The following is a 14,143-nucleotide window of genomic DNA, read 5'->3' on the forward strand; positions in this document are numbered from 1 at the left end:
CAACTCCTTTCAACAGGCATTGAAGTTGCTTCCATTATTTTGCTGCGATGAATAAGGCTGAGCAATATTAATCTTTGCTCATATCTTTGGTCATTTCCTTTGTAAACTTCGGGCTGCTGGGTGTGCACATTTTAAAATTAACTCCCTCGTCACGCAGTTAGGAGAACAGAGAAAGGAAGGGGCTTGCCAGGGGTCACACAGGGAGTTAGCGTCAAAGTCAGGACCAGGAACCAGCCAGGGTCCTCTAACTGGAGCTCTTCCAGCTGGGGACCTAGAGAAAGTCCCAGCTGGAAGCGGGAGGGAGGAGGAAGTGAAAGAACCAGGTGCAGAGACTGAAACTGCGGAGGGAAGAAGGTGGGGCCAGCTGGAAGAAGGGGGCGGGGCTTCTGAGCCGCGCAACCCCTCCGGGCGGCTGAAGCTAAGAGGTCGCCTGGCAACACCCGCGGCGCGGCGTTCGAACGGAAGCGAGGAACCAATCAGGAAATCCGGGGCGAACCATTTTGGTGTGAAGGGGGGTGGCGTGCTCACTTCCCCTTCCTCGGCGCCCCAGAGACTTCCCCTCCAGTGGGGTCCTTTGGCAGTCAGGGCCACTCGTTCAGCTCGGCTGAGGGGGGCAGCTCTGAAGAGGATCCCAAGGGTCCCCACACGGGGCTAGGGCCTCCCGGGCGTCGTTGGGAGCGGCCATTCCCGGCCGGGTCCGAGCTGTCAGCCTCTCCAAAGTCTGCGCTGGAGGAGCCGAGACACGCCTAGCGCTGGCTCCAGGTGAGGGCGGGAGTGGTTCCGGGTGCGACCCCGGGTCTGGGGGTGCTCGGTTCCCCGAGCGCCTGCTGTCTGCGTTTTCCCCGCGTCGTACCTGCGTGTCATTTCACAGATGAGGACTCTGAGGCTCAGGGAGGCAAGTGTCCCGGCCCGGCGAGCTCTGGCAGAGAATCCGGTTCAAGTCTTTCCGCCCCACCTCGCAGCCTCCATTCTAGTCACGTTTGGATTTGCCTTGGGAGGCCCAGACGGGCAACCAGTAGTCACTTTCCCAGCGTTTTATCGGCAGGGACACGGCCTATGGACCCCTGGCTGGATCACCTATCCTCCCGCCCCGCGGTATCCTCGGGATACCCCTTTTGGGGGTCTGTGTTTCCTTTTCCGCGGTTGGACTCGGTTCATTTGGCGCCCTTCTGCCTACGGGGCTCTGAATTCGGTAGGGGTTGGGCTCGGCTTCTTTGGCGACCTTCTGCCTACGAGGCTGTGAATTCCAGAGCTGCCCCTCAGAAGACCACTCTTTGGGGATTGGACGGACTGACATTTCTGGGCTGGATGTAGGGGCAGCAGATTCTCTGGCCCCCAGAGTTGCTGTTGGCCTCTTGGGAATCTGCCCCATTTTGGGGAAGGGAATAGAGCCAGTCCCTAAACCAAAGCCACTAGTCACCAGAGACTTTGGAATTTGGGGTGGGGCTGGGATCCTCCTAGGTGGAGCATCTGACCTAGGCCAGTCCCTGCTCTGTCTCCTGGGAACACCCCTGCCCCCTAGGTTGTTGTCAGTCTCCTTTTCTAGGTGGGGAAACAGGTTCTAAGAAGTTATGCCCCTTGTTGAAGTCACAGTCAGACAATGCAGTGGTTGGCTCCTAGTCCCTCTGGCTTCAATCTTAGAATCCTTGACACTCAATCATACGTTTTGAGAGTCTTGAATCTCTTCACCAGGGAGTTACTTATCCTGTCTCTTCTGGAGCCTCCTCCTGGCTTTCGGGACAGGAGCTCAGAGGACTCAGAAAGAAAACAAGACTTTCCTTTATACTTTCAACAAATATTATTTATTGACTTCATAAGCCCGCTCTTCTTCTTGCATGTTTTTTCTCTCTCAGTAGCATTTACTCCATGTTATGTCCTGTATATTTTACTTATTAGCACATTTATCATCTTCCACTAGAATGTGATGCAAGGCAGGGGCGAAGGCAATTGACGTCCTCACCACCAGTGCAAAATTTAGGGATGCCCAAAACCTCAGTAATCAACATAACTGAAACTAACATTTATGGACCATTTGTGTGTTGTGCAGGCAGGAGGTTAACTCACAGCCCTCACAGAGTGCTGTCCTCCCATCTCTGTCACAATTACAAATGTCATCCCCCAGACCCAGCTGTCCCACTTCTAGGCGAAATTCTGTAGATGCAGTGATGCTGCAATGTGGTTTGTAGGCAGAAACGATGCACATGCTAAGTGCCACCAGTAGGGGATGATGGGAAATTATACTGTGTAGCTGGGAAAAAAGGACATGGCTGTTCTTTATGTACTGATGTGGCTCCAATAACAAAATACATTATTGAGCAAAAAGAACAAGATGAAAACAGTACACACAGCATCATGATACCATATGTGTAAAAATGGAGACAGAATATGTATTCATACTTGCCTGCATCTACCTAAAGTCTCCCAGGAAGGATAAGCAACTGTCTGGTCACAGTGGTACCTGCAGGGAGGAGAACTGGGGACAGTATGGGAGGAGTTCTTTTTTTTAACTTCATTGTCTTTATTGTTTTTGAATTTTGAGTTGTATGCATGTATCACCTGGTTTAAAATTTTTAAAATTAAGGCAGGGTGTGGTGGCCCACGCCTGTAATTTCAGCACTTTGGGAGGCTGAGGCAGGTGGATCAGCTGAGGTCAGGAGTTCAAGACCAGCCTGGCCAACATGGTGAAATCTCGTCTTTACTAAAAAATACAAATGTTAGTCAGCTGTGGTGGCACGAGCCTGTGATCCCAGCTACTTGGGAGGCTGAGGCAGGATAATTGCTTGAACCTGGAAGGCGGAGGTTACCATGAGCTGAGATCATGCCATTTCATTCCAGCCTGGGTGACAAGAAGAAAGCTCTGTCTCCAAAAAAAAAAAAAATTATATACATATATATATATATATATATATGTATACACACACATATATATACGTATATATATATATATGTGCAGATTTATATATAGACATTTTTATAAATCATAAGACCACTGCTGTGTCCCTGACTTGCTCTGTGACATTGAGTGAGTTTCTTTACTCTCTGGGCTAAGTTTTGATGGTGCACTCCGGCTTGGGCAGAGGGCAATCTAGGATAGGAACTGGGCTTGGCTGTGGCTCTGCCTCCCCCTCACCTTTGTCATCCTGCATGCCAGGTCCTTCCCCAAGACCTTGCATGTGTTATCTCTCTCACTCTGCCCCCACTGCAAAATCTTTTGTCTCCATTTTGCAATCTCAAGTGCAGACCTACCCCTAGAAGATCAATTTGGTAGAGGTGAGCGTATCAGTGGACCTAGATGTCCACATCCACACCCATTCCACAGCCTACTCCCTTCTCCCTTCCTAAAGTTTGTGCAAGGCTGCCCTGAGCAAGGCTGACTCCTGGGCAGGCCAGGGCACCAGCGTCTGGGAGGCCTCCAGAAATAGTTCAGGGCCTGCTGTGGCTCTGGAGGTGGCCTAGCTGGGTGTCTCTGACCTGGACAGCTGGGCTGAAATTGAGCTGGGCTGCCCTGCTGGCTGGCCCCTTGCCACTGCCTGGAGCCTTCCTGATCTCCTCTGGGGTAGGCAAGGGCCTTCCCACATCTAGGCCAGGCTTCCACTGAAGGGAAAGAAAGAAGCAGGTGGAAGGAAGGGGGCGGCGGATTGAGTATAGAATGTCATGAAAATTAGAACCATTGGAAACCACACCTCCCACCCCCTCACCAAAGAATAAAAATCACTGACACCTCTTGAGCACTTACTGTGTTCTTAGTACTTTACAAGTATGAACTAATTTAATTCCCTCAACTCTGTGACATAAGGTAGTTACTGCTGTTCTTATTTCCATCTTGCAGAGGGGAAACTGAGCACAAGAGGTTTAATAATTTGCCTACGATCACCTAGAGGTGGAATTTGAACCCAGGGAGTCTGGCTTTACATTTTACATTGCTTTTTTTTTTTTTGATGGGGGGGGTGGGGTGAGTGTAGTAAAATGTATATAAAATAAAATTTACCATTGTAACCACTTTTAAGTATACAGTTCAGTGGTGTTAAGTACGTTCACACTGTTGTACAACCATCACCACCATCCATCTTTAGAACGTTTTCATCTTCCCAAACTGAAACTTCATACCCAATAAACAGTTCCCCATTGCCACACCCCCCAGTGCCTGGCAATCACCATTCTACTTTCTATTTGAGTAAATTTGACTGCTTTAGGTACCTCTAGGTATTATAAATGGAATCATACAGTATTTGCCTTGTTGTGTCTGGTTTATTTCACTTAGCATAATATCTTTAAGCTTCACCCACATTGTCATATGTGTTAGAATTTCCTTTTTAAGGCTGAATGATATTCTAATATTCTATGTATGTGCTACATTTGTTTATCCATTCATTCCTTGACAGATACTTGGATTGCTTTCAGCTGTTGTGATTAATGCTGCTTTGAGCATGGTTGTTTCAGTTCCTGCTTTTAATTGTTTTGGGTATACACTCAAGAGGAATTGCTGGGAGATCCTATGGTAATTCTCTTTAGTTTTTTTAAAATTTGTTTTAATTATTATTATTTTTTGAGATGGAGTCTCGCTCTGTCACGCAGGCTGGAGTGCAATGGCGCGATCTTGGCTCACCTCTGCCTACCGGGTTCAAGTGATTCTCCTGCCTAAGCCTCCCCAGTAGCTGGGACTACAGATGCATGCCAATACGCCCGACTAATTTTTGTATTTTTAGTAGAGATGGAGTTTCACCATATTGGTCAGGCTAGTCTCGAACTCCTGACCTCGTGATCTGCCCACCTTGGCCTCCCCAAATGTTGGGATTACAGGTGTGAGCCACCATGCCCAGCCCAATTTGGTTTAATTTTTTGAGGAACACCTTTGCTGCTTTTCACAGTGACTGCACCATTTTATGTGTCCATCAGCAGTGCACAAAGTGCTAATTTCTCAAAATAACATCCACACCAACACTTGTTATTTTCTGCTTGTATTTTTTTTTGGTAACGGCTATCTTCAGGGGTGTGATGTGGTATCTTATTGTGGTTTTAAATTACATTTCCCTAATGATTAACGGTGCTGAGCGTTTTTTCTTGTGCTTATTGGCCATTTGTGTATCTTTGGAGAAATCTCTATTCAAGTGACTCCGCATTCATAACCATTACCAGTGCTTCTTTTAGATTTGTAACCTCTGAGAATAGTGGGTCAGCATTCTGGGCTGATGAAGGCCTCCCTCAGGAGCTGGGCACTGGATGATCTGTTTGGTTGAATAGTTATCATCGCCCACACTTTGGTGGCATTTGTCATTCATGGGCCTCATGCAGAGAGGGAGGCACTCTTGTGAGTCCTCCCAATTACAGTTGGGGAAACTGAGATATGGAGAAGTTGAGTATCTTACCCAAGGTCTCATAGCTAATCATGGTGGAGCTGGGATTTGAATGAGTTCTGGAGTCCATGCTGTACCTTACAGATATGGCCAGGGGGATGCAGTGGCAAAGGCCACTGCAGGCAGCACAACCAGTGTGTGCAGGGGTTTGGATATGGTGGCTTTGGAGAAAGAACAGGTCTTGGGTAGAAGTGGTCAGAGCCCAGCTTGCATGGGGGTGACCTGAAGTGGGAGGAAGAGTAGGACAGGTCTAGAGAGGCCAGGAACAGCGTCAGAGTTTGGGGAGGAGGCTTGGTGCTTAGGGACCCTGGCCTTTTTTCTTCTCACAAAATATTTATTAACTATAAAGGAAAAATAATAACTGCACAGTGGAGAAATTTGGCAGATACTGCCTTAACAAGGAATTGGCTCATCACTAAGATTAAGACAAACTGTTGTTATGGGTGGGTGTGTAATGTACCTACAGTCCCAATTACTCAGGAGGCTGAGATGGGGGGATTGAGCCCATCTGTTTGAGGCTGCAGTGAGCTATGGAGTGCACGCTAACCTGAGCAACACAGTAAGACCTCATCTCTAAAAAAAGAAAAAGGAACACTCCCAATACCACGTACTAAGAAGGACACAACGTCACTTCTTTGTTATTCCTGACAGATATGTTTAACTTTCTCTCCTTTCTTTCTTCCTCTCTTTTTCTCTTTTTCTTCTTCCTTATTGATGTAAGAAAAAGCTCTATACATTTAATGTATACCTCTCGATGATTGGCCTTGGCCTTTGAGGTGTCCTGGGTCCAGTCCAGCCACTTGTCCAGTGGTGTTTCCTCTTGTTTGGTCCCTGGAGGAAGAAAATATGGAAGGGTTTGATGGACCTCATGGTCCAGTGGGAGAGACAGCAAACAAGTTATATTTCCTATCCTAGATAAGAGAGTATCTAAAATGACAGGATGCAATGAATGCTCAGGAAGGAATAAAATGGGTGAAAGAGCTGAGACCCCCTTTTTGGTGAGATCTGAAGTGGATGAGGGAGGAGGTTCCAGGCAGAGAACAGCTGGTGCAAAAGCCCTGAGGCAGCAAAGACCTTGTGTTCAGGAATAGCAGGGAGGGCTTTGTGGCCAGGGCAGGAAAGTCTGGAGATAAGATGGGAGATCTGGATAAGGACTAAGACCTGGAAGGCCTGAGGGCCAAGTGGGGAGCTTGGATTTTATTGTGAGGGAGCCACAGGAGGGTTTAAACCCGGCAGTAATGAGATCTTACTTCTGCTGGGAAAACATTGCCATGATTGCCCCCATTTTACAGCAGAGGAAACCAAGCCTCAGAACCATAACTAGGGAGTGCTTCCTAAGGTGGGTTCTAACTCTGGGGTCCAGCTGAGGAGGCAGTAGATTATTTGGGAATTTCTTGGAGGGCACATCTGGTGAGGGGCCAAAGCCCAACACTGAAAATGTTGTCTCTTCCACCTCCCCTCCCCAGATATGAGCCTGGGTTCCAATCCTGGCTCTACCATTTATTAGCTGTGTAATTTTGAGCAAGTGGCCTTACCTCTTGGAGCCTCAGTTTTCTCATCCAAAAATGAATATAATAATGGTAGCCACCTCACAGGGTAGGTGTGAGGATCAAATGAGTTAACATTTTGTAAAGTGCTTTGAAGAGCGTCTGGTACAAAGAAAGTGCTCAGATGAGATTTGCTTTTTTTTTTTTAATTATGAAAATCATTATTGTTGTTTTGCTGTTACTACTATTAGTGCCTAAAGGAACACTCCCCATCCCCCATTTTTGCCTCAGTGGAGGGCTAGGCAGGGCCCTGCAGGCCATTTTGGGGATGATGGACTTGTCGCCCCCTCCCCTGTAAAGTCAGGGAGGGGAGGAGGCTGCAGTGCCCAGGGGAAGGAAAGCTGATGTGAATCACTGCTGGCCTCCTCATGCCCGGAACCCTAGCCCTGGCCCAGCTCCCACAGGCAGGGAACAGGAGCCTCTTCAGCCTGTGCAGCGCAGAGGGCTGAGGCTGAGGCCTGGGGGACCCCTCCTTCTCTGGGTCTCAGGATTCCCGTGGAAAATGGCCTATCAAATGCGCCTACCTGAAGTGAATTATAGGGCTTGGGCTGGAAGAGGTGGCAGTCACTGCCTCACCTCCCTCCTGGGAATTCCTTCCTGCAGGGCTGCAGTCTCATGGGATTAAATGAGGAGACTCGGGGGGTTTAAATGAGTATGGTGCCTGGCACTCAAAAATTCTAGTTATTGTTGCCACTATTACGGCTGTTGTTTCGGATGTGAAGGATGTGAACTGCTTTCACGAGGCTTCTAAGGCACTTCCAGGCCCAGCCTGTTCCAGAGGGACCGACTCTACACGTGACAGAATGGAGCGCCAGAGAGGTCCCGAAACCTGGTCAGGGACACACATCTAGGAAGTGGTGGCGTTAAGGCGTGGTCTGAGGGAAAGTGCCCAGGCTGGACTCCCCTGAGTGATTTTGGGCTAGTGTTTCAGCCTCTCCCAGACTCAGTTTACCATTAGTCAAATGGGTAACAATTGAACTCACCTGATAGTGATTGTTGGGAAGATTAAAATGGGTTACCCGATACCAAGAAAATCACTTTCCTGTGCCTAGCACAGTGAACAGCACCTGGCTGTCGTTCTGAGTCAGGGAGGGGGGCTCAGTTTGTCCATCTCTCAGATGGGTGCGCTTGCCTGCCAGGGCCACTAGGACTCCGCGCGCCAGGTGTGCGGTAGGCGGGTCTCGGCTCCCGGAAGAGCTTTCCTGGGTGGTCCTGGAGCGGGTCGGACCCGGTTCCTGAGCCAGGCCAGCTGCCAGCGGCCGGGGCTCGGGTTCCGGCCCCTGCCTGGCTTTTCTTCCTCCTTTCGGGTAATACGTGGGCCGGCGGGTTCACTTGCCCGCAGCCGCCGGAAGTTGCGCAAACTCAGGTTGCCTGAGCCCCAGGTGGGCTGGGCTGGAGGAGCGCAGGCCAGCCGCGCGGGCTCAGCCAGGTACGTGCGGATCGGGGTAGGGGGCGCCCAGCCGGGGTAGTGGGCGGCCCTCCCTCCCCGGGACGGCGGGAACTGGGCAGGGATCCACCTTTCGACTTCAAGAGGACTGTGCGGATCGTGCCGCCCTCTCCCTCATTTGAGAGACAGGCCAACTCATACTCAGGGGCGGCCAGTGGCTAGGGTCACACAGCGCCCCGCTAGCCGTCCCCCATCCCCCGCCACCAGGAGTCCTCAAGCTTGCCCCGAAGTGAGGGAGAGCAAAAGCCAGTGCCTGGCACTAAGTTCGCCGCACCTTGCCCCGCGGCCTCCCGAGGCTGACGCCGGGGAGTGGGTGGGGAGGGGGCGAGGTGGGGATGCGTGCCCCGGGGATGCAAACCAGAAGGGCTGGCGGTTGGGGGCATTCATGGGATGCATTTTAATCCGTGCTGGGGCATTGGGCGATGAGAGGAGGCCCCAGAGGGGACATTGAGTCCCGCTTGGGGACTGGGACCCTGGCTTCACCTGGCAAGAGCCGCTGCACCTCCGTTTGCCCACTCCTGACATGGGGCTGTTGAGGTCAGCTCACTGATCAGCCTCTGTCTTGGGCCTGCTTTGTCCGCGGTGCGGACTGGGACACACCCTCGTGGGGCTTACTTAGAGACCCCTGCGTGGGAGTGGTCTGTGGACTTGGGTCGTCAAAGTCTTCATAAAGACCAGGAGCCTGGTTGGTGGTGCCGCCTTTTTGCCAGATGCTGAGGAAAGCCCTTGACCTGTTTAATCTCTCCATCCTTATCGTGACCTGGAGGCTCCGGAAGGTCTATTTTTAACTTCATTTCACGGATAAGGTAACCGAGTCTGTAAAGCGGCGTAGCTGTTTGCGCAAGGCGCACAGCAGGTGGGTGGGTGAGCCGGTGGGCCGGCGGGCCCGCAGTGCCAAACTTGGGGTTGGCCCTCGCATCTGTTCCGGTCCCTCCAGAGGGGACCGCAGGGCCAGCAGATCGGGCCATGGGGCTGGGGGCCCGATCGGGGACGTGCCCCGTCCGTCTGACCTCCTTCCTCCCTCTTTCCCTGGATGGTGCCTGCGAGGGAACTGCCACTGCAGACGGGTTGGACTGGTTTGGGAGGTGGCAGCCTGGGAGTGGGGCAGAGTCTGGCTGCCTCTACTGTGCTCCCTTCCTGTCAGGCCCTTCCCACCTGCGGTCTCCTGGGGGTCGGACCTGGTGGGGTGAGCCTTCCTTTCCTATCCACTCCATCTCTCTACCTTGGAAGCAGCACCCAAGGTTCTATTCCCAATTCAACGCTGCTGCAGAGGTCTCCAGCTGGTGGTTGGGGGCCAGATGGAGGAGGAGGGGACAGATATAGGTTTGCAGACATATTTTGTTTGCTGTACAGGTAATGTTTTAATAATCATTATTATTGAATATGTTGACAATTAATCTAGAGTTTTCATGTACTTCTGGATTCCCAGCTTCCTAGAATACACCTACCACCTTGGACCCAGATGCCTGCAACAGGCAGGGTGTACCTAGATGTCTTTAGTTTATCCCTAGTGGGCTGGTGGCTATTGAACTGGACAGCACAGGTCTAGATGGTTTGGACTACATGTCCTCTTGAGGAACACCTAGATTAAGTACCTACACCCCCACCCCCCCCCCCCCATTTTACAGATGAGAATATTCAGGACTTGGTATATAGGTTTTCTTCTGCCCCACCTCCAAGGGGCCTGTGGGATGACTGTGGGCTTGACTTTACTTGGAAACAGGGTCAGGGTTGGCTTGATGCCTGGGGCATCAGGCCCTGATACTTGGGTGCCCATGTAGACACTTGTGCATCCAGGTGTGTGCCCTCCTCCCTATGAGTGCCCATTCCATGGCTGCAGGCAGATTGAGAGTCTACTGGATGCCTCCATGCAGGGCTGTGTGATTTTGGACATTCCCAGCTTCTCTCAGTGCAGCATAGCTCGGTGCTGTTTCCACATGACAGCCATTTGTGGATCACCGTGGGCCATCCAGTTCCATATTGGAAGCTGAGGGATGTCTGGACTCCACTGGGGCGGGGGTGGAGATTTTCATTGCTCTTCCCTATAAGCTCTGCCCTTTGCCTGGGGCCTGGCATGTTCAGGCGGGTGGATGGCACAGGGTAGCTTCCTGCCTGGATGGGTGAAGGGTGGAGGTGGTACCAGGCTCTCTGTGGGCAGTCGAGGTAGGGCGTGGGGCTGGAGCCCTTTTTCTTGGTCATTTAACCCTAACATCCCTGTGCCAGCACCTTCCTTCTTGGTGGTAAGAGGCAGAGACACCTACTCGCTGGGTTATTAAGCAGGTTGGTTACCTCTCTGGGCTTTAGTTTCTCCACCCAAAAAAGGACTGTTGAAAGGACACTGAGGTTGAGTTGACTGGTGCATAGCATAGAGCCTGGAGCCTCCCTTGCTCCTGTTAGCGCGTGGTCTTGCGCTGTCTTTTCTGCTCAGGTTGCCTAGGTCTTTCTTCCCTAGCACCTTTTTTCTACTCTCTTCCTCAGCTGGGCCTGGTTCCCCCGGAGCTTGAAGGGAGGGGGTGTGGGTGGGGCCTCAGGCTCAGCAGCTGTTGCTTTGTGCCTGCTGATTGGCTCATTATGAAGAAGGGGCGAGGTCTCTACCGTATAACTGGGAAGGCGTCTTACCCTCTCTCAGCCGTGGCTGAGCCTCTTTGTCTGAGCGCATTCAGCTTCTTTTTCTCTCCTTCACTGCAGCAGTTGCCGGGGTCCAGCTGCCTCCATTCTGCCTGGATCTCTGGCTCCTCATTTCTCCAATCTCCTCAGACCAAATCCCTTGGGATATGCAGCAGCCATGCCTGTGGACATGCTGAGCCCTGGAGCCCCGGCCGCCCCTGCCCTACCTTGCCGCCTGCGGACCAAGGTCCCCGGCTACCTGCTCCGGAGGCCGGCAGATGGTGGAGTCCGGAAACCGAGTGCTGTGGAGCGCCTGGAGGCCGACAAGGCCAAGTACGTCAAGAGCCTGCATGTGGCCAACACCCGTCAGGAACCTGTGCAGCCCCTGCTGTCCAAACAGCCACTCTTTAGTCCTGAGACTCGCCGCACAGTGCTCACACCCAGCCGCCGAGCCCTGCCTGGCCCCTGCCGACGGCCCCAGCTGGACCTGGACATCCTCAGCAGCCTCATCAACTTGTGTGATAGTCCCGTGTCCCCTGCTGAGGCCAGCCGCACTCCTGGACGGGCAGAGGGAGCCGGCCAGCCTCCCCCAGCCACCCCCCCACGACCGCCACCCAGTACCTCTGCGGTCCGCCGAGTGGACGTCCGCCCTCTGCCTGCCTCACCTGCCCAGCCCTGCCCGTCACCGGGTCCTGCGGCTGCCTCCAGCCCAGCTCGGCCACCGGGTTTGCAACGCTCTAAGTCGGACTTAAGCGAGCGCTTTTCTAGGGCAGCCGCTGACCTGGAGCGCTTTTTTAACTTCTGCGGCCTGGACCCGGAGGAGGCAAGAGGGTTGGGTGTGGCCCACCTGGCACGGGCCAGCTCGGACATCGTGTCCTTGGCCGGGCCCAGTGCTGGGCCGGGCAGCTCTGAAGGGGGCTGCTCCCGCCGCAGCTCGGTTACTGTTGAGGAGCGGGCCCGGGAGCGCGTCCCCTATGGTGTGTCGGTGGTGGAGCGCAATGCCCGCGTGATCAAGTGGCTGTATGGGTTAAGGCAGGCACGGGAGAGCCCCGCAGCTGAAGGCTAGGCTGCCGCTGGACCTGGAATTCGCCACAGGACAGATCTTACAGAGGCAAGTGGCCCCTGGACCTCTATTGCATCCATTCTCCGGATCTGCATGTCAGAGGCTCCACCCTGGGGTGAACTTGGTATGGAGGCAAAGGCTTAGAGGCTGGACCAGCATTCTTGGGCAAGGACTGACCCTGAAGGGTTTTGCTCTTTGGACAGCCGAGAACCCCTCCTTCCACCCCAATACAAGGTTTTCGACATGTTATTCCTGATTAGTTCCTCTTGTGGGGCTGTATTTGGGGTGCTTTGCCTTCCCCACTGAGAGTGAGGGCCAAGGGATCGCCTCCATCCTGTCTCGCCAGTGGCTCTGTATCCTTCCTTCCTTCCTTAGCCTCTGCCCTTTGCTGACGTCCTCTTCCTTACCCAGCAGAACTCACCCTGGGGTCGTGGCAGTGGGGAGGAGCCTATCCACTACTCTTCCTAGTCCTTGGCAGCTGGCCTAGGTGGGTAGACAATGTTGGGGGCTGGTTAGGAATCTGCACTGCTTTGACTTACCTCCCCTTGGTTAATAAACACAAATGCTTGTTTCTCAAGGGCTGGGCCTTCAGACTCTTCTGTGTTCACAAGAGAAGGGGTGATAGAAGTCTTGGGGTGGGACCATCAAAACAGTAATTGTTTACCCCAAGGGCATGGTGGTGGGGCATGATGATAGCGGCCGGTCCGGCCAGAGACATGTCCTCCAGATGGGTTCTCATAACTCTCCTGGAAGTCTGGCAGGCCTGCTTCATTGAGGAAGAAATAGGTCCAGCCACCAGTGAGTTGGGATAGAGCTGGGAGTAGGAATGGGGTCTTTCCCCTGCACCAGGAAGGGAGCCTGCAGGGGAAAGGCTGATGGGTTGCATAGACTCTCCCCAGCCTTGAGTGTTCCATCCTCCCCCCACCTTTGCCCAGTTCCCAAGGGGGCAGGAAGCTGGGAGACGGCAAACCCTGAACTTGAGGTCACACAGACCATAGAGTGAGGATGGGAAGTGGGAGTTAATGGAGGATGAGGAACTTGGGCTTGACGGCACAAAATGAGTGGCCTTGCCTGGTGATCTGGACAAGCCAGTCTCCCTCTGGGCCTCATTGGGAGAGTTAGGCAGCACAGCCCTCCTTGGGTTGGGGCACTGGTGCATTCTGGGCCCTTCATGCTATATCCAATACCTGGGGAAAGGGGAAGAAAGGGGCTGACACTGCTTCGAGGCCTCAGCTCCTTCCAGTCTCCCTCCACATCAGTTACCTACTGGGAGACCCCACCTTGGCTGGTGGAGTGGGTAGGGCTGGGCTTATGAAGGGTAAAGTGGGGGATGGCCTCTCTGGCGCCCCATGGTGGGAGTGGGGAGGGGGTGGGTGGCGCTTCCTTTCACAGGCTGCCTTGGCTTCAGCACTCAGAAACAGGAAGCTCTAATGGGGGCCCTGGTGACAGGTTTGATGTAGGTTTTATTTTAAGCATAAAGAGGAGATTTCCGTTGGGCTATTGACAAATATCCAGGTCAGCCCAGCTGTCTGTCCGTCCCTCTGTCTGTCAGTCTCCCTGTCTACAACTAGCCCCCAGGGGCCTGGGATGGACCTCGGCGGTTTGGGGAAAGTAGGGGGAATTGGGTTCTAGAAGAGAATGGTGTTCCAGCTCATGAGACTGGAGCTCATGATACAGATGGGGAGACTGAAGCATGAGGAGGGTGGTGACTTACCCACAACCCCCCCATGGTGCCCAGCAGTTTTGACAATGCAGGAGCTGGGCCTCCAGGGTCCCCATGCTAAAGGAATGATGGTGTCAGGAGAGAGAATCCAGCCAGGTTCTGCAGAGGTGGTGCCCTTTGAGGTGTCAAAGACTTCCTGGGCAACCTTGCTAGAATTCAGGGCTAATCATTGCCCCTTGCTGTGACCTGGCAACTCCTGAGCAATCTAAGAAAGTGGATGGGCTGGCTGCATTTTGCATGTGAAGAAATTTGAGGTTCAGCTTATAGAACTGGTGGGTGACACCTTGTTCCTGAAGGAGGGTTCAGTGCTTGAATCCTCAGGGTGGCCTTTTGAGGGCCAGATATATTGTCAGAGTAAGATGCTGAGCTCAGAGAAGGATAGTGACCTACAAGCTGTCACAT

At 52.8% G+C, this 14,143-nt stretch overlaps 1 protein-coding gene across 6 annotated transcripts; it reads left to right on the forward strand.

Annotated features, from left to right (window-relative positions):
• Nucleotides 1–508: 508 nt before the first annotated feature.
• On the forward strand, nucleotides 509–12,595 carry FAM110A (family with sequence similarity 110 member A). Of its 6 annotated transcripts, XM_032295369.1 has the most exons (3): nucleotides 4,785–8,330; nucleotides 8,968–9,154; nucleotides 11,037–12,595. In XM_032295369.1, exon 3 carries the CDS (start codon nucleotides 11,134–11,136, stop codon nucleotides 12,019–12,021), a length of 888 nt encoding a protein of 295 aa, XP_032151260.1. In that variant the 5' UTR covers nucleotides 4,785–8,330; nucleotides 8,968–9,154; nucleotides 11,037–11,133; the 3' UTR covers nucleotides 12,022–12,595. The 6 variants fall into 6 exon arrangements, with proteins under 6 accessions (XP_032151258.1, XP_032151264.1, XP_032151260.1 ...); XM_032295367.1 differs by lacking the exons at nucleotides 4,785–8,330; nucleotides 8,968–9,154 and adding an exon at nucleotides 509–762; XM_032295373.1 differs by lacking the exons at nucleotides 4,785–8,330; nucleotides 8,968–9,154 and adding an exon at nucleotides 519–762 and having other exon boundaries at nucleotides 11,040–12,595.
• The last annotated feature ends 1,548 nt before the right edge of the window (nucleotides 12,596–14,143 follow it).

The sequence above is a fragment of the Sapajus apella genome, unplaced genomic scaffold (assembly GCF_009761245.1).
Source record: "Sapajus apella isolate SASKATOON/1434 unplaced genomic scaffold, GSC_monkey_1.0 scaffold33, whole genome shotgun sequence".
Taxonomy (NCBI): domain Eukaryota; kingdom Metazoa; phylum Chordata; class Mammalia; order Primates; family Cebidae; genus Sapajus; species Sapajus apella.

What these genes read in the sequence shown, in the direction of transcription:
- FAM110A (XM_032295367.1), top strand. Translation starts at nt 11,134, where the DNA reads ATGCCTGTGGACATGCTGAGCCCTGGAGCCCCGGCCGCCCCTGCCCTA.